Here is a 22,349-nt window from a genome sequence, read left to right as displayed (position 1 = left end):
TGCTGGTGAGAACGTGGCAGTCCCAAATGTTTCAGTGACTGTGTAAACTGGTTTAACTCTTTCTGAAAACCACTGGATATTCAATATTTGAAAATCACAAAGGGTTCCTTCCTTGTGCCTGTTAATCCTGCCTGGGTATTTATGCTCAGGAAAAAAAAAAACGTAAAATATGAAATGCTGTGTACATCCCAAGGTGTTCATCTTGGTTTTTATATTAGGAAAATAACAACCCTGGACAACCTAAAGGCACTTCTAACGGAGGGAAGAGTAAAAGTAAATTATGAAAATCCACTAGGTGGAATTTCCTGTAACCATTACCAGTTCTGAAGACTCTGTAGCAACATGAACAAAGAGAGGCTGAAAACACAGGCACGCAACGACTTAAATTCTGCGTAAACAAAGTAATGGTGCTTTGGTATTAAGAGTGTGGAATTCTGGGAGCCGTTTTCTGAGAAGAGCGGAAAGAACATGAGCTTTCGAGCTGCAGACAGAGGTTTTTATTCAGGCGTAGCTGTTGCATAACCTTGGCTGGTCATATTCCCTAACTTCTTTGTGCTTCATTTTTCTTATCTACAAGATGGGCTAATAGTACTACTTCCTAATACTGGGAGAATTCAAATGAGATGCACATAAAAGTAAAAGCCATCACAGATATAGAGAACAAACTAATGGTTACCAGTGGGGAGAGGGAAATCCAACCTTGGAGTTGGGCACCACCCACTCTGGGACTCTCGTGGCTGAGAGCGAGGGAAAGCCACCGGCGACCACACGAGGGCGCCCGCATTCGGGATGGGTGAGGCATTCCCGGGCCTGTCCAGCAGGAGACGCTATGGGCGGAGAGGGACCCTGGACCGGAAGCCGGGCTGGAGGCTTCCGGGCGCAGTCGCGGACTCCTTCCACTTCCGCCGCCGCCGCCGCCGCCGCGGGACCGGGCTGAGTTGCCGTTTGTTCCGAGCCGCTACCCTCGCCGTCGCGATGCCGCTGGAGAACCTGGAAGAGGAGGGTCTGCCCAAGAATCCGGACCTACGCATCGCGCAGCTGCGCTTCCTGCTCAGCCTGCCGGAGCACCGCGGGGACGCGGCCGTGCGCGACGAGCTGATGGCAGCCGTCCGCGATAACAGTGAGGCCGGCGCGAGAGCCGAGTCAGCGGCCTAGGCCTGGGCGGCCCCGCGCTCCCGAGCCTGCGGGGTTTTCCACAGCGGGGCTCGCGACCCCGGGGCGCCCCTGCTACGGGGTCCCCGAGACCAGACCTGGCCTTTGCGCCCCTCGGGGCTTTCCTTTTGTCGGGGGCGCCTTCTGGGACCTCCAGCTTTGCCCTCAGAGGTTTGCATCTCTGTGCGCCTCCCCCCCTGGGGCCAGCCTCGGGGCGGGGGGCGGGCGGATCCCGAGGTATTGAGCCCCGTGCCAGGCACGGAAGAGAGACATGACTTACTGTCATTAGCGACTGGTCTCGGGGACTTCAGCATTGCGGGTGGAGGGGAAACTTGGGTCGGTTCCTTTCGCCCTTCCTAGCAGTGAATGGCAGCGGGCCCTGTACCCTTGTACGCACGGGTCTGAGTGTGTGTGTGTGTGTGTGTGTAAACAAGCTTAGCCTTTCCCTTGTTGGAAGACTCTGTGGGAACAGAAGCCGCCGAGAGGCTAACCGAGGTTGTCCGCCCCCCGGCCCTAGTAGAGGGCGGCGGTGACAGGCCTGGCCCTGATGCTGACCGCCCAGCCCTTTACCATGCTCTGTCCCATTCCTTTCTCCTGGCAGGTAGGCGACTGGTGGATGACCTCGCAGTCGTGTACGAGGAAGGAGTGGGTAGACACTGAGGTTAGGGCAGGACGGGGCCTCACTCCTAAGCCACATCCCTCTTGTTCGCTCTCAGACATGGCTCCTTATTACGAAGCCTTGTGCAAATCCCTTGAGTGGCAGATGGACGTGGACCTGCTCAGTAAAATGAAGAAGGCAAATGAAGACGAGTTGAAACGTCTGGACGAGGAGCTGGAAGATGCGGAGAAGAATCTGGGCGAGAGCGAAATCCGAGACGCGATGATGGCAAAGGCCGAGTACCTCTGCCGGATAGGTGACAAGGTGAGTGAGATGGCCTCCCCTCTCTGTAGAGCCTGAAATGGGCACTGTGCAAGGTTAGTAATGTCTCATTTTAAAAGCTAACGTCCTTTTCCACCAAGTGCAGAGGTAACCTGCTTGCCTGAACTAGTGAATCAGTGCAAAAAGTTAATAAAGAAAAAGTTAGTAGTCTTCTTGGTACACCCATTCTGTCACCTGCCCCCAGACAGCCACCGGTGTGTAGTCTTCCCCCTCTCTCTCTATGCCAATAAAACAAAGTGCCTGTTCGGAGGTGTTTGTTTATTTATTGTTTTTACAAAATTGGGATCATTCTCAGTAGTTCACTTTTGTAACGTATCCTGGTTGGGAAGCATTGGTTCTGGTGCATTTTGAAAATTATTGTTTACACAGGTAATCGTCTCCTTGTAAGAAACTAAAATATTACAGTTAATGCTGAAGTTCTATTTGGTTTTTCTTTATTCTCTATCTCCTCAGATGATCTTTTAAATTCTTTTATTGTACATTTCCAGGCATGTGTATGTACTTGTAGAAATTAGGTAGTATTGGTTTAAAAAGTTTGTTTTACATCGGTGGAATCGTAGTGTACTCACGTTGTCCCGTTTGCTTTTTCATTCAGCATTATATCTGAGTGACTTCCCGTGTTAATGTGCCTAAATCTTGCTCATTCTGGTTGACTGCTAGCTAGTAGTCCATGGTACGGCTATGCTGTAGTTACTTAGCTATTCAGTGGTTGGGTATGTGTGTTGTTTTCAGCTCTTTCTGCTAGGACAAGCCACTGCTGTGTAAACATGCCTGTGTGTGCGCCTCTTTGTGTATATATGCTTATGTTTCTCTAAGGTGTATTCTGTGAGATGAAATCTCTGGGACGAAGAACAGTTTTTATCTTAGTATGTGTGGCCTGTTCTCCTGCACAGCAGCCAACCTAATTTATACTCCACTATCAGGGCACAAGAGGGATACCCACAAGCATTGGATCTTTTAAATTTTTTAACTTAGTGGTTCTGTAATAGTGGTTAAGAGGATGGGCTTTGAATGTCCGAATTTTAAGCAGTGCACCCTGAAGTATTTACATAATGGATGACACGGTGTCAATATAAAAAAATTAAATAGTGTGAGCTCTTGGATAAGATTGCTTGGGTTGTATTTCTGACTTCAGTAATTATGATTTACTCCTCTGTATGAGTTTTCTCATCTGTTAAATAGGGATAATGATAGTGCCTAGGAGCAAAGAGCTTAGACTAGTTCCTGCTGCAAAGTGCTGAAATGTTAAATGGTGCGAGCTATTATTATTTAGTTTAAATGTAAAACAAGTTTTTTTCTTCTGATTATAAATTTAGGGTTTGGAAAAAAAGCAGCTTTGGTCATTGTAAAAAGTTGGAAAATACAGAACAGTTTAAAAATAGCTAATAGTTTGTGTGGCTTTCTAGGCTGCGTGTGGTTTGCTTTGGTTTGGTTTTAAAGAGGATGAATTATTACACGTGAATGAGAAATTTAAAGCTTTTGATTCAGGCCTTAAGGAATTTCAACAAGGATATGTTTGAATCAACATCAGGGGGTTGTAAATCGGTGACGTTCTAATAATATGTTCCATATTTGTTAAACAGCATGCTTCTAAAAAGAAGAGTTGTCTTTTTTCCCTCCCGTTTACTTTCTTGCTTTAATATTTTATTTTGTGTACTATTACTAAATAATGGACTTAGTGGATTTTTATTATTCACTGTGGTGTATTGATTACAGTCATTATTCTTTCCGGTGCTCAGTTTGTTACAAGTTTGTTAGTGCAGGTTCCTTCAAGATGGTTTCTTGGTCCTTTTGACATGATCTCCTTGGTCTTCCTTATAACAAGATGTCACAGGCTCACCTGTTATTTTCACTCTGCAAACCTGGAATCATCCATTTCTCCTAGGATCCCTGGTTTCTTTTATTGGGGGATAGTATTTAAAAACCGAGATCTTAGTACTGGGTGTGCCCATTACTGTTTTGCCAGTCTCTTTTTAGAAATGTATGAGGCATAACTAATAATTACGTAAAACGAAGCCAGACACATACTAAAAGGTACCAAGTATAAACAAATGATTTTATTCATGTTCATTTTTTTGATTTTGTTTTTGGGGGTTGTTTGTTTTTGTTTTGTTTTGGGTTTTTTTTTTTTTTTGCTGATGGTGGTGGTGGTAGTTTTTCTTGCTGTTTTTTGGCCAGGCCACGTGGCATGTGGGATCTTAGTTCCCCAACCAGGGATCAAACCGCATCCCCTGCAGTGGAATCTCAGTGTCTTAACCACTGGACTGCCAGGGAAGTCCCACATGTTCATGTTTAAAAAGCAATAAAAACATTTTATTCCACAATGATTTGAGATAGAATTGTATATTTAAATACTCAATTGTGTTCTGGTAGTCAGTGATTAAGATAAAATATTTATTACCCTTTAGGTGATAAGACTGACAGTTTACAGTAATTTTACAGTAGTGTATTGTAATTGTTAAAGGAAAAAATATAGAACAAAGAAGAATACTGAAATAATGGTGAATAAATTATGAATGTGTTTCTTCCATTGTTTTCTAGAATATAAGTATATGCTTAGACACAGTTGATGTGTTTTTTATAAAAGTGGAGAGAATCGTATAAGGAGCCCCATGCAATTATCCCCCGGCTTTAACAAGTATCAGCTCATGGCCATACTGTTCTCTCTCTACTCCTACATGTTTCCCCAACTCCTTGCTAAGAAAATCCTAGAGAGCTGTTAGCTTTTGAAACTTTTAACCTTTTCTCACCTGTTGCCTTGGTTCTCTTGACAGGAGGGTGCTCTGACAGCCTTTCGCAAGACATATGACAAAACCGTGGCCCTGGGTCACCGACTGGATATTGTGTTCTATCTCCTTAGAATTGGCTTATTTTACATGGATAATGACCTCATCACACGGAACACAGAAAAGGCCAGAAGGTAAATTTTATTTTTTCATTTTTTTAGTGTTTTATTTATTTATTTTTTGGCTGTGTCGGGTCTTAGTTGCGGCCACGGGATCTTTGTTGAAGCACGCAGGACCTTTCTGTTGTGGCGTGCTGGCTCTTTGTTGTGGTGTGTGGGCTTCTCTCTAGTTGTGGCATGCGGGTTTTCTCTTCTCTAGCTGTGGTGTGCAGGCTCCAGGGCGCATGGGCTCTCTAGTTGAGGCGCGCGAGCTCAGTAGTTGCGGCGCGCGGGCTTAGTTGCCACACGGCATGTGGGATCTCAGTTCCCTGACCAGGGATGGAACCCGCGTCTCTTGCATTGTAAGGTGGATTCTTTACCATTGGACCACCAGGGAAGTCCCCAGAAGGTGCGTTTTAGCAGTGGGGATTTATTCCCTCTAAATTATGATGCTACAGATAAGAAATTGATGTAAGAAATTTACCTATTTTCTTTTGTTTCCAACTGGTAAATTTGGTCAAATAATTAATGTTCTTACTTACAGAAATGTTCTCCTTAAATTTTTCTTTTTGGTTTAAGTTGTTAAAAGCTGTTTTCTCTTTCATAATAACACAAAACTTGTAAAAAGTGGCACTGTTTATTTTCAGATCATCACCTTACTGTTTTGTATTTTATAGCTTGATAGAGGAAGGAGGAGACTGGGACCGGAGAAACCGCCTAAAAGTATATCAAGGTCTTTATTGTGTGGCTATTCGTGATTTCAAACAGGCAGCTGAACTCTTCCTTGACACTGTTTCAACATTTACATCCTATGAACTCATGGATTATAAAACCTTTGTGACTTACACTGTCTATGTCAGCATGATTGCTTTAGAAAGACCAGATCTCAGGGAAAAGGTAATGACTGGATCATATTTAAAGAATGCCCCTTGAATACACGAAACTACACCTTAAATACACAAAAATCATTAAAGCACATATTTATTTTTAAAAAAATTTTCTAGGTAATTAAAGGAGCAGAGATTCTGGAAGTGTTGCACAGTCTTCCGGCAGTTCGGCAGTACCTGTTTTCACTCTATGAATGCCGTTACTCAGCTTTCTTCCAGTCATTAGGTAAGGATAGAGTTGCTCGTTTTGACTGTCTTCATCTTATTCCTGACCCTGTTTGCAGATAACCTAAGATGATTTTTCACATATATGAAAAATATAGTGTGCAGACAGCTGTAGGTCTTTGGTCAGTACAGCTAATCGTTTGCCCATCTTGTTTATAGGGGGGTTAGCAGACTTTGATCAAGTGCTTTTGTGTGGTCCAGGAGGTAAGACTGATGTTTACATTTTTTAAGGATCGTTTAAGAAAACAGGACAAAGAAAACTACATGACAGCTCTATGGCTCTCAGCGGCTAAAAATATCAACCATCTGGCCCTTTGCCGAGGAAGTTTGCCTGACCCCTGCTTTAGAGTCTTACTGGGATGTAAGGCAGAAAGTGAGCAAATGGTTCGAAGTACTGAGTTTTAGAATTGAGATCTTGAATCTCCGTTTGATTGAGTTGATGTTAATTGAGTTGAATTCAACAATGGGTTATTTATGCAACAGCTAAATCTTTGTGCCGATTTGCAAATCATTTTCAAGGGATGTTGGTTGAGAAAATCTGTTGAAAGTGCTTGTGGTGTTCAACCCAGGGGTCCTTCCCAGATGATTTTCCTAAAACTTAAATAACTTGGCATTGATAATTCTCTTGTTTGTGCTGCAAGTTTCAGGAAGTATTTGGTTAATAAGTAGGTAGAATTTACAAAACATGGGTTAGGAGGACTCCAAATGATGGTCTTCTGTGTTTGGAGTAGGTTTTGGCCCAGTGTTTATGGAGTGCTTTCTGCATGAAGTTAGGCTGCTTTATGGGAATTCATACTACTCCCGTCATGCAGCGTGGGAACAGGGCTCCTCAAGTGTGAATGACCTGCATGGCCCTGTCTTCCCATATGTGCACGATGGGTGGGTTTGCACCCAAGGTTGTACTGCAGAATCGCCCTTCTCCCTTTTTTCTGCGTGTGGATCTCGTCATTATTCTGCTCAAATGTGGCGCTTTTCCCTTCTTCCTTCAGTCCAAAAATTTTAAAAATCCCTTCTCTGCATTCCTAGTCTTATTTTATGCCCCATCCTCTTTTTTTATTGAGATGTCAATCACTATAAAATTCAGTATTTTAAAGTATGTAATTTCAGTGGTTTTAGTATATTGACAAGGTGTGCAGCCACACCAGTAATTCCAGAACATCTTCATCACCCCAAAAGATGTTCTGTACCCATTAGCAGTCACTTCCCGTTCCTGGTTCCAGCCCCTAGTCTTTCTGTCTCCATGGATTTGCTTATTCTGGACATTGCATATGAATGGAATTACACAATATGTGGCCTCTTGTGCCTAGCTGCTTTTGCCCAGCATAATGCTTTTACTGTCATCCATGCTGTAGCACATATCAGTGCTTCATTCAGTTTAGAGCTGAATGATAACACCATTGCATGGATATACGACATTTTATTTATCCGTTCATCAGATGACGGATACATTATAAATGACGCTGTAATGAATGTTTATGTACAAGTTTTTGTGTGGACACAATGTCTAGTTTCTCCTGGGGATATACCTAGTAATGGAATTGGTGTGTCATATGGTAACTCTTTGATTAACTTTTTGAGAAGCTGCTGAACTGTTCTCCAAAGCAGCTACGCAATTTTACATTCCCACCAGCAGTGTGTGAGAGTTCCAGTTTCCCCACATCTAATACTGGTTATCGTGTGTCTTTTTGTGTTTTTTTTTTTTGCGGTACACGGGCCTCTCACTGTTGTAGGCCTCTCCCGTTGCGGAGCACAGGCTCCGGACGCGCAGGCCCAGCGGCCACGGCTCACAGGCCCAGCCGCTCCGCGGCATGTGGAATCTTCCCAGACCAGGGCACGAACCCGTGTTCCCTGCATCAGCAGGCGGACTCTCAACCACTGCGCCACCAGGGAAGCCCCCGTGTGTCTTTTTGATCATAGGCATCTTAGTGGGTGTGAAGTGGTATCTTACGGTTCTGATTTGTATTTCTCTGATGACTAGTGATGCTGCATATTTTGTCATGTGCTTATTGGTCAAATGACCTATTTTTACTTACTTATTTTTTTTTTTAATCTTTATTTTTTGGCCACACCGCGTGGCTTTCAGGATCTTAGTTCCCCAACCAGGGATTGAACCCACACCCTTGGCAGTGAAAGTGCAGAGTCCTAACCACTGGGCCGCTAGGGAATTCCCTGCCCCATTTTTTAAACAGCAAATTATTTTGTGATTCTTTTTTAGAGTTTTTCTCTACTGCTACTTGGGATAATTAAGAGTAGACCTTACGCTTTTTTCCTTTGTAGTGATCTTGACACCAGCACAGTGCCCGTACGTTATTGAGTGCTCTGTGTAACTGTAATTTAAGAGAAAAATGGGGGGAAGTGCTATCCTAGTGTGATGAAATTGATGGCTTTTGGAAACTTTTGAATGGTTAAGGTAACCTTCCCATCTTCCCCATCCCTACTGGCAACCTTTTAAAATTTACTCATTTCCCAGATAGTTTTTTATTTTTATTTTTAAAAAATATTTTAATTTCATTGGAGTATAGTTGATTTACAGTGTGTCAGTTTCAGGTGTACAGGAAAGTGATTCAGTTATACATACACATATATTCATTCTTTTTTAGATTCTTTTCTCATATAGGTTATCACAGAATATTAAGTAGAGTTCCCTGTGCTATACAGTAGGTCTTTGTTGGTTATCTATCTTATATATAGTAGTGTGTGTATGTTCAACCCGAGCTCCTGATTTATCCCTCCCCCTCCCGTTTCCCCTTTGGTAACCGTAAGTTTATTTTTGATATCTGTAAGTCTGTTTCTGTCTTGTAAGTAAGTTCACTTGTATCTTTTTTTTTTTTTTTGCGGTACACGGGCCTCTCACTGTTGTGGCCTCTCCCGTTGCGGAGCACAGGCTCCGGACGCGCAGGCTCAGCGGCCATGGCTCACCGGGCCCAGCCGCTCCGCGGCATGTGGGATCTTCCCGGACCGGGGCACGAACCCGTGTCCCCTGCATCAGCAGGCGGACTCTCAACCACTGCGCCACCAGGGAAGCCCTGTATCTTTTTTTTTAAATTAGATACCACGTATGATACCACGTATCAACCATATATTTATGTTTCTCTGTCTGACTTATTTCACTTAGTATGATAATCTGTAGGTCCATCCGTGCTGCTGCAGATGGTATTATCTCATTCTTTTTTTGTGGCTGAGTAATACTCCACTGTATATGTGTACCACACCTTCATTATCCATTCCTTTGTCAGTGGACATTTAGGTTGCTTCCATGTGTTAGCTGTTTTAAATAGTGCTGCAGTGAACATTGGGTTGCATGTAACTTTTCGGATTATGGTTTTCTCTGGATATATGCCCAGGAGTGGGATTGCTGGATCATATCGTAGTTCTATACTTAGTTTTTAAAAGATCCTCCATATTGTTCTCCATAGTGGTTGCACCAATTTACATTCCCACCAACAGTGTAGGAGGGTTCCCTTTTCTCCACACCCTCTCCAGCATTTATTGTTTGTAGACATTTTGATGATGGCCATTCTGACCCTTGTGAGGTGATACCTCATTGTAGTTTTGCTTTGCACTTTTCTGATAATTACTGATGTTGAGCATCTTTTCATGTGCTTTTTGGCCATCTGTATGTCTTCTTTGGAGAAATGTTGATTTAGATCTTCTGCTCATTTTTATTTTAATTTTTTTGGCTGCAGTGGGTCTTTGTTGCTGCGTGTGGGCTTTCCTCTGATTGCGGCGAGCAGGCTTCTCATTGCGGTGGCTTCTGTTGTTGAGGAGCACAGGCTCTAGGCACATGGGCTCAGTAGTTGTGGCCCGCAGGCTCTAGAGCACAGGCTCAGCAGTTATAGTGCACAGACTTAGTTGCTCCATGGCATGTGGAATCTTCCTGGGCCAGGGCTCGAACCCATGCCCCCTGCATTGGCAGGCGGATTCTTAACCACTGCACCACCAGGGAAGCCCTGCCCATTTTTTGACTGCATTGTTTGTTTGTTTGTTTTTGACATAGAGCTGTGTGAGCTGTTTGTGTACTTTGGAGATTAATCCCTCGTAGGTTGCTTCATTTGCAAATATTTTCTCCCATTCTGTGGGTTGTCTTTTCCTTCTGTTTATGGTTTCCTTTGTTGTACAGAAGATTTTAAGTTTAATTAGGCCCCATTTGTTTATTCTTATTTTTATTTTCATTACTCTAGGAGGTGATCAAAAAAGATATTGCTGTGATTTATGTCAAAGAGTGGTTTGCCTATGCTTTCCTCTGAGAGTTTTATAGTGTCCAGCCTTACATTTAGGTCTTTGATCCATTTCAGGTTTATTTTTGTGTATGGTGTTAGAGAATGTTCTAATTTCTTTTACATGTAGCTGTCCGGCACCACTTATTGAAGAGACTGTTTTTTCTCCATTGTATATTCTTGCCTTCTTTGTTGTAGATTAATTGACCATAAGTGCCTGAGTTTTTATTTCTGAGCTTTCTATCCTGCTCTGTTGATCTATATGTCTGTTTTTGTGCCAAGTACCATATTGTCTTGATGACTGTAGCTTTGTAGCATAGTTTGAAATCAGAGGGTTTGATTCCTCCAGCTCCGTTTTTGTTTCTCAGGATTGCTCAGGGTCTTTTGTGTCTCCATATAAAGTAAAAAAAATTTTTGTTCTAGTTCTGTGAAAAATGCCATTTGTAATTTGATAGGGATTGCACTGAATCTGTAGATTGCCTTGGGTAGTACAGTCATTTTGACAATATTGATTCTTCCAATCCAAGAACATGGTATATATCCTTCCATCTGTTTGTGTCATCTTCAGTTTCTTTCTTCAGGGTCTTAACAGTTTTCAGAGTACAGGTCTTTTGTCTCCTTTGGTAGGTTTATTCCTAGGTGTTTTGTTCTTTTTGATGTGATGGAAAATGGGATTGTTTCCTTAATTTTTCTTTCTGATCTTTTGTTGTTAGTATATAGGAATGCAAAGGATTTCTGTGTATTAATTTTGTATCCTGCAACTTTACTGAATTCATTGATGAGCTCTAGTAGTTTTCTGGTAGCATATTTTCTATGTATAGTATCATGTCATCGCCAACGGTGACAGTTTTACTTCTTTTCCAGTTTGGATTCCTTTTCTTTTTCTTTCATTGCCATGGCTAGGACTTCCAAAACTATGCTGAATAGAAGTGGTGACAGTGGCCATCCTTGCCTTGTTGCTGATCTTAGAGGGAACGCTTATAGCTTTTCACTGTTGAGAATGATGTTAGCTGTGGGTTGGTCATATATGGCCTTTATTATGTTGAGGTAAGTTCCCTCAATTCCCACTCTGGAGAGCTGTTATCATAAATGGGTGTTGAATTTTGTCAAAAGGTTTTTCTGCATCTGTTGAGATGATCATATGGTTTTTATTCTTCAGTTTGTTAATGTGTATCACACTGATTGAGTTGTGGATATTGAAGAATCCTTGCATACCTGGGATAAATCCCACTTGAGTATGCTGTGAGATCCTTTTAGTGTATTGTTGGATTGGTTTGCTAGTATTTTGTCGAGTATTTTTGTGTTTATGTTCATCAGTGATACTGGCCTGTAATTTTCTTTTTTTTGTGGTATCTTTGGTTTTGTGTCAGGGTGAGGGTGGCCTCATAGAATGACCTTGGGAGCGTTTCTTCCTCTGCAATTTTTTGGAAGAGTTTCAGAAAGACAGGTGTTAATGCTTCTCTAAATGTTTGACAGAATTCACCTCTGAAGCCAGGACTTATGTTTGTTCGAAGTTTTTTAATCACTGTTTCAATTTAAGTACTTGTGATTGGTGTGTTCATATTTTCTATTTCTTCCTGGTTCAGTCATGAAAAATTTGTCCACATTCTTTCTAAAAATGTGTCCACTTCTTCCAGGTTGTCCATTTTATTGGCATATGGTTGTTTGTAGTAGTCTCTTATGATCCTTTGTATTTCTGTGGTATCCCTTGTAACTTCTCCTTTTTCGTTTCTCATTTTATTGATTTGAGTCCTCTCCCTTTTTTTTCTTGTTGAGTCTGGCTACAGGTTTAGCAAGTTTGTTTATCTTCTCAAAGAACCAGCTTTTAGTTTCATTGACCCTTTCTATTGTTTTTTTGTCTCTATTTCATTTATTTCTGCTTTGATCTTTATGATTTCTTTCCTTCTACTAACTTTGGGTTTTGTTTGTTGTTCTTCCTCTGGTTGCTTTAGGTGTAAGGTTAGGTTGTTTATTTGAGATTTTTCTTGTTTCCTGAAGTAAGAATGTATTGCTGTAAACTTCCTTCTTAGAACTGCTTTTGCTGTGTCCCAAGGTTTTGGCCCATCATGTTTTCATTGTCATTTGTCTCTAGGTAATTTCTGATTTCCTCTTTGATTTCTTCAGTGAGCCACTGGTTGTTTAGTAACATATTGTTTAGCTTCCATGTGTTTGTGTTTTTTACAGTTTTTTTCCTGTAACTGATTTCTAATCTCATAGTGCTGTGGTTGGAAAAGAGGCTTGATACGATTTCACTTTTCTTAAATTTACTGAGGCTCAATTTGTGGCCCAAGATGTGATCTGTCCTGGAGAATGTTTAGAAGAATGAGTGTTCTGCTGCTTTCGGATGGATGGAATGCTCTGTAAATATCAATTAAGTCCATCTGGTCTAATGTGTCCTTTAATGCCTGTGTTTCCTTATTGATTTTCTGTCTGGATGATCTGTCCATTGATGAAAGGGGGATGTTAAAATCCCCTGCTATTATTGTCTTACTGTCAATTTCTCCCTTTATGGCTGTTAGCATTTGCCTTATATATTGAGGTGCTCCTGTGTTCGGTGCATATATATTTACAACTGTCACATCTTCTTGGATTGATCCCTTGATCATTATGTAGTGTCCTTTGTCTCCTGCAAGTCTTTATTTTCAAGTCTATTTTGTCTGATATGAGTACTGCTAGTCCAGCTTTCTTTTGATTTCCATTTGCATGGAATACCTTTTTTCCATCCCCTCACTTTGTCTGTATGTGTCCCTAGATCTGAAGTGGATTTCTTGTAGATAGCATGTATACGAGTCTTGTTTTTATATCCATTCAGCCAATCTGTGTCTTTTGGTTGGACCATTTAATCCATTTACGTTTAAGGTAATCATCAATATGAATGTTTTATTGCCATTTTGTTAATTGTTTTGGATTTGGTTTTGAAGGTCTTTTTTTCTTTCCTTCCTCTTTTGTTCTCTTCTCGTGATTTGATGTCTGTCTTCAGTGATGTGTTTGGATTGCGTTTTCTCTTTTGTGTCTCTATTGTAGATTTTTGGTTTGTAATTCCCATGAGGTTTTGATATGGCGGTCTGTATATGTACAGGATTGTGTTAAGTTGCTGATCTCTTAATCTCAAATGCATTTCCAGTATCCTGCCTGTGTACTTTCCTCACAGTTGCGGGTTTTGATATAATATATACGTGTGGATGATTTCCTACCGTTACTTTGTATTTGCCTCTACCAGTGAGCTTCTCCATTTGTAATATTCTTGATTCTAGTTGTGGCCTTTTCTTTTCCGCCTAGAGAAGTTCTTTTAGGATTTGTTGTAAAGGTGGTTCTAAACTCTTGTTAGCTTTTGCTCGTCTGTAAAGCTTTTGATTTCTCCATCGAATCTGAACTAGAGCCTTGCTGGGTAGAGTATTCTTGGTTATAGGTTCTTCCCTTTCATCACTTTAAATATATCATGCCACTCCCTTCTGTCCTGCAGTTTCTGCTGAAAAATCAGCTGATAATCTTATGGGGGTTCCTTTGTATGTTATTTGTTGCTGTTCCCTTGTTGCTTTTTATATCTTTTGTCTTTACTTTTTGTTTAATATGTGTCTTGGAGTGTTCCTCCTTGGGTTTATCTTGTTATCGGCCTCTCTGTGCTTCCTGGATTTGAGTGAGTGTTTCCTTTCTCATGTTAGGGAAGTTTGCAGCCATAATCTCTTCAAATATTTTCTCAGGCCCTTTCTCTCTCTTTCTTCTGGCACCCCTATAATGTGAATGTTGGTGCATTTAGTGTTATCCCAGAGGTCTCTGAGACTGTCCTCATTTCTTTTCATTCTTTATTCTGTTCCGTGGCAGGGATTTCCACCATCCCGTCTTCCAGCTTACTCGTTCGTTCTTCTGCCTTAGTTATTGTGCTACTGATCTTTTCTAGTTTATTTTTCATTCCAGTTTTTGTGTTGTTCGTCTGTTTATTCTTTAAATCTTCTCTTTGTTAAACGTCTCTTGTAACTTCTTGGTCTGTGCCTCCATTCTTTTTGAGATCTTGGATCATATTTACTGTCATCAATGTAAATTCTTTTTCAGGTAGGTCGTCTACTTCCTCTTCATTTAGTCGTTCTTATGGATTTTTATCTTGTTCCTTCATCTGAAACACATTGCTGTCTCGTTTTGTCTGATTTTTCTGTTTGTGGTCGCCTTTCTGCAGGCTGGAGGATCGTAGCTCGTCTTGCTTCTGGTGTCTGCCCTCTGGTGGGTGAGGTTGGTCCTGAGGCTTGTGCAGGCTTCCTGGTGCGAGGGAGTGGTGCCTGCTCACTGGTGGGTCTCGTCCCTGTGGTGGGCAGGGCAGTGTCAAGGGGTGTGTTTATAGGTGGCTGGGAGCTCACTATGGCTTTAGGCAGCTGGTCTGCTGATGGGTGGGGCTGTGTTCCCATCCTGCTGGTTGTTTGACCTGAGGCTTTCCAGCACTGGAGCCTGTAGGCTGTTGTGTAGGGCCAGGTCTTGATGCCAAAATGGTGACCTCCAGGAGAGCTCATGCTGATCAATAGTCTCTGGGGCCTCCCCCCAGAGACTAGTGATTGGTGTGAGCCACAGCCAGCCCCTGCCTCCCCAGGAGACCCTCCAAGACTCACAGTTAGGTCTAGCCCTGGCTCCTGTGGAGTTGCTGCTTTGTGCTGGGTCCCAGTGTACGTGAGACCTTGTGTGCGCCCTCCAAGAGTAGCATCTCTGTTCCCCCCTGTCCTGTGGCGCTCCTGTACTCAAGCCCCACTGGCCTTCAAAGCTTTTGGGATTCCTCCTCCCAGTGCCAGACCCTCAGGCTGGGGAGCCTGATGTGGGGCTCAGGACTCTCACTCTTGTGGGAGAACCTCTGTGATATATTTATTTTCCAGTTTGGGGGTCACTCGCCCGGCAGGAATGGGTTTCGATTATGTCACAACAGTGCGCCTCCTGCCGTCTTGTTGTGGCTTCTTCTTTTCATTGAGTGTGAAATATCTGTGTTGGTAGGTTCCAGTCTTCTTTATCAGTGGTTCAGCGGTCGTGATTTTGGTGTTTTTGCGAGAGTGGGTGAGCTCAAGTCCTTCTACTCTGCCCTCTTCTCTGGAATCGAGTGGTGGCTTTTAGTTTGGATGCTTGCTGCCTCTTTGCTCAGCGTGTGCTGGCTGTTATCCACTTGATACGGGTGTGCAGGTATAGCAGGGTTAATTAGCACTTGGTGCCTTGTGGCGGGTCTCATATGGGTGGCTGCTGTTTGCACACTTCTGGGACAGTGGGGACAGGGCCTGGTGCCTGCTCATGATTTCCCAGGTATTTAAAATACACAGGAAGATAGTTAAATCTTTTTGACAGCAGTCATCATTTGTATCATTTACTCTCTCCTTTTATGTACTAAGGCATGTAGCATTTATTTGGTTTTATATATAAATAAGCCTTTTTGCTTCTCCAAATATACATAGACTTTGTACTATGAAATATTTTATTTGAAAGGTAAAATATAGCATCCTTTTCTGGGTAATACCTGCTGGTTTTCAAAAACTAAAAATAAACTGAGATGAGACAGCCCTAGGTCCAAATTCATTTACACGTTCACATACACAGAATTCTTCCGGAATAGAAACATTTTAAGATTGTTATATATCCTTCCAGAACTTTTATTCATTATATGTACTTTAAAAATCAGAAAATAACACACCAAAAAAAACCCCAGAGTTTTTTGTATACATGGAAAATTTTCAAACTGTATCATAGAAAGAAGGAAAAGTTTCTCTTCCCTTTGATTGCCCAGGTCGTTTCTCTAGAGGCGACTACTGATTTCACGTTCCAAGGGTGTCTGTCCAAGGGCATCTGTATCCAGACGTATAAGCACATAACACCTTTAAACGTGTGGGTGTATTTTACATGCAGTTTTGTAAGTAGGTTTTTTTCTTTTTCTTTAAAATGTATCTTTATGTCTTTTGGAAATAGCTGGTTGAGTCAGTATTTTTAAGTGGCTGTCGGGCATCAGACACTGTGTATGTAGTGGCAGATCAAACAGGCAGAACTCCTTGTAACTGCCAGTTATCCTTTTTTAAGGACCTTAGAACTTCAGTGTATTGAAATAATGTATTTTCTCTGGACCTACTGCCTCATCCTTTGTTAGGCCTCTCAGTGACTGACTGGCCCAGGCTTGGTCATTGCCCTTATCTCTATAATTCTGTCATCAAATACATATGGATGGCAGTGATTTCCAGATTCATGTCTCCAGCCCCACACTTGCCAGTGAGCATCAGACCCAAGCCTTGGGATCTTTGACTTGGGTGTCCGACAGGGGAATCCACCTCAACCCTGCTGAAGTGTAATGTTTGAATCCTTCCCTCCCCCCCTCCCCCCCCCACCACCACACACACACACACACACACACACACACACACAAAGCAACTCAAAAAAAAAAGAAAAATTCTCCTTCTCCAGGGATTTTTGTCTTGTTCAAGCCAGAAACATAAGTGTATTCTTGAATCTTTTGTCTTGCTTACCTTCTGTATCCTTGTAGCTGTCCTCCTGCTACGTTCTGAACCTGCTCTCCTTTTTGCTCTTGGGCTTAGCCAGGCTCTTCCTGCCTTGGATCTTTGCGTTCTTTGTGTTGCTCTAAGCCTCCTGCTCTCTGCAGGGCAGGTTCCTCAGAGAAGTCTTCTCCTGTCGACTCCAATCCCATGGAAGCCCTCCTGTTCACTATCACATCAGTTTTATTTTCCTTACAGAACTCGTTCTTTTCAGAGAGTACCTTCTTTATTTGTTCATTTATGTATCTCTTCTCTTTGAAAATTTAGTTGCTGTGGCAGCAGAGATCTTGTCTTTTGGTCTCCTACTGTGTCCTCATTATTTAGAACAGTGATAGATAGTAGTAGATATTCAGTAAAATAATTTGCACTTGTGTGTGTGGATTGCTCATTAATACTCTGTATACACTTTACAGATAAAGGCTGTTAATTTCTATCATGTTATAAATCCATCGTCCAGTTTAATCGGTTTATCCAAAGGGAGGTCCTTATAATTTGTCATGTTATTCATTGCAGCTGTTGTGGAACAGGAAATGAAAAAGGACTGGCTTTTTGCTCCTCATTATCGATACTACGTGAGAGAGATGCGGATTCACGCGTACAGCCAGCTGCTCGAGTCATACAGGTCATTAACCCTGGGCTATATGGCAGAAGCCTTTGGTGTTGGTGTGGAGTTCATTGATCAGTAAGTTTAAGTAACATGTCAGTTTATTTTTTACACTTACCTTTGCATGTGTGAACTTGTATATTTTCTCCATTTACATTGCTTCCCCCAATTATAAAAACAAGATCTAAGAATTTTCCTTTCAATATCAAAACAATCATATCTGTTATCTCTGCTTTCATGTGTTTCTACTGTAGTAGCAAAGATGGGACAGAAGTCTACTTTTAATAATAACTGGAGCAGAAGTCGTCTCTGTTACGTCTTTGTGAGCCACACTGCTACTACAGTAGTGACTCTTAGGACCTAGTGTGAAGTATAAGATAGATAGAGAGCTATTTCCTCTGCTAATGCCTTCAATTTTTTGGTTGCTACTGCAATTCTGGGCAAACTGGTTGTTAAAAATGGAACTTCCAGCGCTTGAATGAGATTCATCAAATATGTACTAAAGCCTTAACTGAATGGGTTGGCATTGTTTCAGGTCTCTGTCTTCATGGAGTTTCATTCTAGTTATGGGGAGAGTTGGCAAGTAAGCAAATAAACGTGTAAGTCATTTCAGGTAGAAGTGAGTCTACAGAGATAATACAGTGGCACAGAAAGATGCATAGCTGCAGCATAGTAGTGGGGGTAGGGGGGTAGCTGTGCGAGAGTCAGGCAGTGTACGGTCGTGTAGGGCCTGGTGGGGAACTTGGGTTTTAATCCAGGCGCTGTGGGGAGCCACTGGAGCAGCCTCCGGTGGGTACCACGGTTCCATGCTGTCTTCACACACACTGCATGGGGGACCAGGTGGCCTGTTCACCAGCTCATGGAGGAAGTGTCCCCGTGTCTTGGACGCAGGGTAGTGGATGTAGAGTTGGGGAGACGTAGACGTTCAGAACGTGAGCTGTCCAGGTGGTATCTAGATATATAAGTGGTTCCCAAACATCAGCCTTTTAACTTTGAAGATGTAGTTTGCAGTGGCTCACGGTGAAAAACGCACTTTTTAATGAAGCTGCATTTCATTTTAAAAGACCACACTCTTTTTAGCCATTTTGGGTTTTTTCTAATATTTTATTACAAAAAATTTCAAACATGCCGAACATTGTAAAGAGTTACACTGTAAATTCCCATAGATCCTTGATTCTGTAATTTATTAACATTTTGTTACATTTGTTTTATCACCTTCCATCTGATTTTTAGCCGCTTGAAAGGAAGTGTCAAGACACCAGTGCGTTTCACCCCCAGTCACCTTAGCATGCATAGCAGTGTTTGTTTATGGGTGGGCGGGTTGGTTTTGAGTAATCTTTACGTTCAGTAAAATGCACAGATCTTAACCGTACCCAAACTATGGAGCCAGAAATTTCCTCCTTCTCTTTTGTGAAAGAAAAAGAGGCAGTGATAGTGGTTTTTGTTGGTTATCCTATCCATACCAAAATAGAAGGCTGCGTTCCCTCAGTTGGTTTGGTTTTGTTTCACTTCTGAATTGAACTCGTACTTCTGAACTCGTGTGTGAAATTGGTAACCACTGCCCAAGAGCAGTGTTATAAACGTGATTCTCATGCGACAGTGTAAGGAGTGGCTTCCTGTGGTGGGCAAAAAGCAGGGGCTGGTCTGGCTTCCTAGCCTTTAGTTTCTTAACTGTGCTGTGGTGGTGGTAAAGCCGTGTCCGCTGGTTGGGAGCAGTGCGAGGCTCAGTTGAAGCTGTGGATAAGATGCACGGAAGCAGGGGAACCAGTTAGACAGACACACTGCAGTGTTCTGCAAGTCATTACAATGGCATCTGAATTGATGGTATGTGGATTTCTGGTGGTATTAATTGTTCCCTTCATGGTCTCAGACCAGCTTTAGAGGCAGAGGTTGTCAAGTACATACCGAGCTGCAGTTGTTGTTACCAGAAAGGCCTTGTTTGAAATATCTGATTCACGCCTGGGTTTCACAGATTGTTTCCTTCCCTCCTAAAATGATTTTGGACGATTGAACGAGGAGTGTACTTCCACTTCCTTAGACTTGATAAGATATTGTCGGAGAAGGGGACCAGGCCATTATTTGAATAAACCGGGCCTTCTGTTGACATATGTAAGGTTAGAAACCATACCCATGGGCTGTATTCTCCCATTTTGTTGGTAGGTGGTTTGTTTGGGGAAGAGGAGTCATCTTGGGATATGTTTGATTGATTAGCACACACGGGGAGGCGACAAAAGCGTCACCTAGGGAATGGGACTTGAACACGGATTTAGGGCATTAGTAGTTAAACTTCGGTGTTGTAACCAGAAAGGAGACTCTGCTTACTCTTAGTGTACATAGTTCAGAGTGAGCATAAGTAGGAGTCAGAATATGTGATCGAAGTGCCACCGAAATGGGCACACCACAGATGGCTTCCCGTGGGCATTGAGACTGGTTGTCATTGCGTATTTAGGATTTTTATAGGAAGTGGTGGGGAAAAGGACATTCCAGATGGAGGAAATAGCAGAGATAGATTTAAGGAGCATGGTTGAGAAACCAGCAGCCTAGGTGCACGGGAAGGAACGTGTGGCGATGGGCACAGGGAGGTCCAGAGCAAAGCATGGGAGGAAGATACTAGGTTGGATCTGAAGGGATGTTGTGGATCTGAGGGGATGTTGTAAAGTTGTTTAGAGTCTCGTCGTGGGGTGGGGCAGGGTGTGTGTGGGGGGGGCATTGGGGTAGTAAATGAAGGGCTGAACTAGTCTGGTGATGGTGGGCATGGGAAGAAGCAGTGGAATTGTCAGCCTGGGTGTCAGCAGTTGACTGGGAGGTCTTACCTCAGCAGAGGGCAATCTTGAGTTAGAGTTTGCTTGTACGTCAAGTCTAGCGCTGTTCTCCTGAATCATAACATAACATCAAGATGATTCTTTAGAGGTTTCCCCTGCTGGTCTTTGGATCTGGGTAGGACTCACAAGGCTGGTTGTATCTGGTTGGGTAGTATTCTCTGTGTACTTCACTGCCAGCGGGTTTTGCAGCTGCACTCTGGAGATGCAACTATGTACACTGCTGGAAAATGAACACAAGTGAGTTTAGAAACAGTGCTGATCTCTTTTAATTTTTAGATTTTTACCTGAAGCCACTCAGTAACATAACTCAAAAACCAACAGTTGAATTTTTAACGAGTATAGCAATACAGCATGCTCTATAAACATTGTTACACGTAGTTCTCGCTAGTTTTAAGATAACCTCTAGCTTAAAATCTTCAATAGCATAACTTCCCCATCTTTCAAGCCCATCACCAGATTTTCCAAAATTGCACGTTTCCTTACTGAAAAGGAATAGCGGGGCTTTCAGGGGCTTTCACCACTGACTGACCAGTGGCAACGACATACTGCAAACATCTTTTAGCCACATTTTCATTTGGTTTTGGACTTGATTTTGGTAGTGTTTTGCTATGTAGAAATTCTCTTTACATAATCGAGTTTATCGTTTTCTCCTTACATGGTTTCTGGGATTTGTGATAATTAGGCTGCCTCAACACCATTCCATAAGCCAACCTTTCCCCACTGACTTGAAATGGCACTTCCGTTCGAGATTTGGTTCTTAAGATTTGGAGTTCCTTTCCTGTTGGTGTTTATGTGCTAGGATCAAGATGTTTTAGTGTCTGTGACATAATTTTTATTTGGAATCAGATTTTTCTTAATTAGGAAGACTCCCCCTAATTATTCTACTATAAATGGATTATCTTAAAGGAGTCAGCTTTCTGTTGATTCTCTTTGGCAGCATTGGAAAGTCTAGTGCATTTCTGAGCATTTTCTTTCTTCTCTGTGTCATATGGTGGTACATAGACCTGGATAGAGGGCTTCACTGCTGATGCTGCTGTGGAGCTGGGTGTGTGACTGACTGTTGTTTAAGTAACTGTCTTAAATTAGGGGAGTTTGGGTTGTGACGGGATATACTCACAAATGCCTTTTTTCACATTCCTAGGAAAGCTTTCCTTCCCTCTGTGCTCTGAAGGATTTTGAAAATCCTTCGAGTTCCCTGCTCCGGAAAGGTTAAGTAGAAGGAAACTGGACGGTTTCGTCAGGTTACCCCGCCCCAGTAAAGCGCATTATTTTCCTCCTTATGTTTATTTAATTTTTCTAACCCCTTCAGGTTTTTTCCTGAGCACTTCTGTACTTGTGAATGGCTTCATTCTTTGACCACCTACGCTTCGTAGGAATAGGCACTTGTAGGGTCACGTTAATGCTGGTAGATAAGAATACACTGGAGACCATCTTCTCAACTACTGCGCATCAAAATGTTACCTTGAAAGACAAATCATGTGTTTATTTATATTTTTCTAAGAATTCTCTATAAGGCTAATGCTAAAGGCTTTTTTTCCCCTTCTCCCTCAATTAGGGAACTCTCCAGATTTATTGCTGCTGGGAGGCTACACTGCAAAATAGATAAAGTGAATGAAATAGTGGAAACGAACAGGTACTCTTAAGTTTGTGTATCATTTGTAATACTGCACAAAATAAAGGGCACTCTTAAAAGAAGAGTGCCTTCTTTTTAAAGTAGGTCGACTATTGTTATGGAGTAATGTGACTGGTAAATAATTCATTTTTTCTTCGATTTATTTATAGACCTGATAGCAAGAACTGGCAGTACCAAGAAACTATCAAGAAAGGAGACCTGCTATTAAACAGAGTTCAGAAACTATCCAGAGTAATTAATATGTAAGGGGAAAAAAAAAACAACCTCATACACCAAGGATTTCCTGTAGAGGTGCTTACTTTACTTTGTGCCCAGTTGAACTGTATAAAATAAATACTGCATGGTTTCTTTCAGTTTACTTTTTTTGACCTCTCTCTTTAAGAATGGGGTCCAGTAATGTTCAAATAAATAATGTCACATTTGCATCATTTGAACAGCTCTGGTTTACGGTAAATGGTTACAGAGACTACAGGCCTTTACTTGAG

At 42.1% G+C, this 22,349-nt stretch overlaps 1 protein-coding gene across 2 annotated transcripts; it reads left to right on the top strand.

The window, feature by feature from the left end:
- The first annotated feature begins 889 nt into the window (after window positions 1–889).
- PSMD6 (proteasome 26S subunit, non-ATPase 6) lies at window positions 890–22,217 on the top strand. Of its 2 annotated transcripts, XM_022572647.2 has the most exons (8): window positions 890–1,120; window positions 1,869–2,074; window positions 4,867–5,012; window positions 5,654–5,873; window positions 5,981–6,089; window positions 17,319–17,487; window positions 21,787–21,864; window positions 22,014–22,217. In XM_022572647.2, the coding sequence occupies exons 1-8, from the start codon at window positions 976–978 to the stop codon at window positions 22,108–22,110; spliced, it is 1,170 nt and encodes a 389-aa protein (XP_022428355.2). In that variant the 5' UTR covers window positions 890–975; the 3' UTR covers window positions 22,111–22,217. The 2 variants fall into 2 exon arrangements, with proteins under 2 accessions (XP_022428355.2, XP_089775645.1); XM_089919519.1 differs by lacking the exon at window positions 890–1,120 and having other exon boundaries at window positions 1,347–2,074.
- The last annotated feature ends 132 nt before the right edge of the window (window positions 22,218–22,349 follow it).

This window comes from Delphinapterus leucas, chromosome 10, assembly GCF_059928025.1.
Source record: "Delphinapterus leucas isolate spDelLeu-1000000601 "Yukka" chromosome 10, BTC_Dleu_Yukka2, whole genome shotgun sequence".
NCBI lineage: Eukaryota > Metazoa > Chordata > Mammalia > Artiodactyla > Monodontidae > Delphinapterus > Delphinapterus leucas.
The sequence above is the reverse complement of the archived record's forward strand: the minus strand, read 5'-3'. Positions and strand labels throughout refer to the sequence as shown.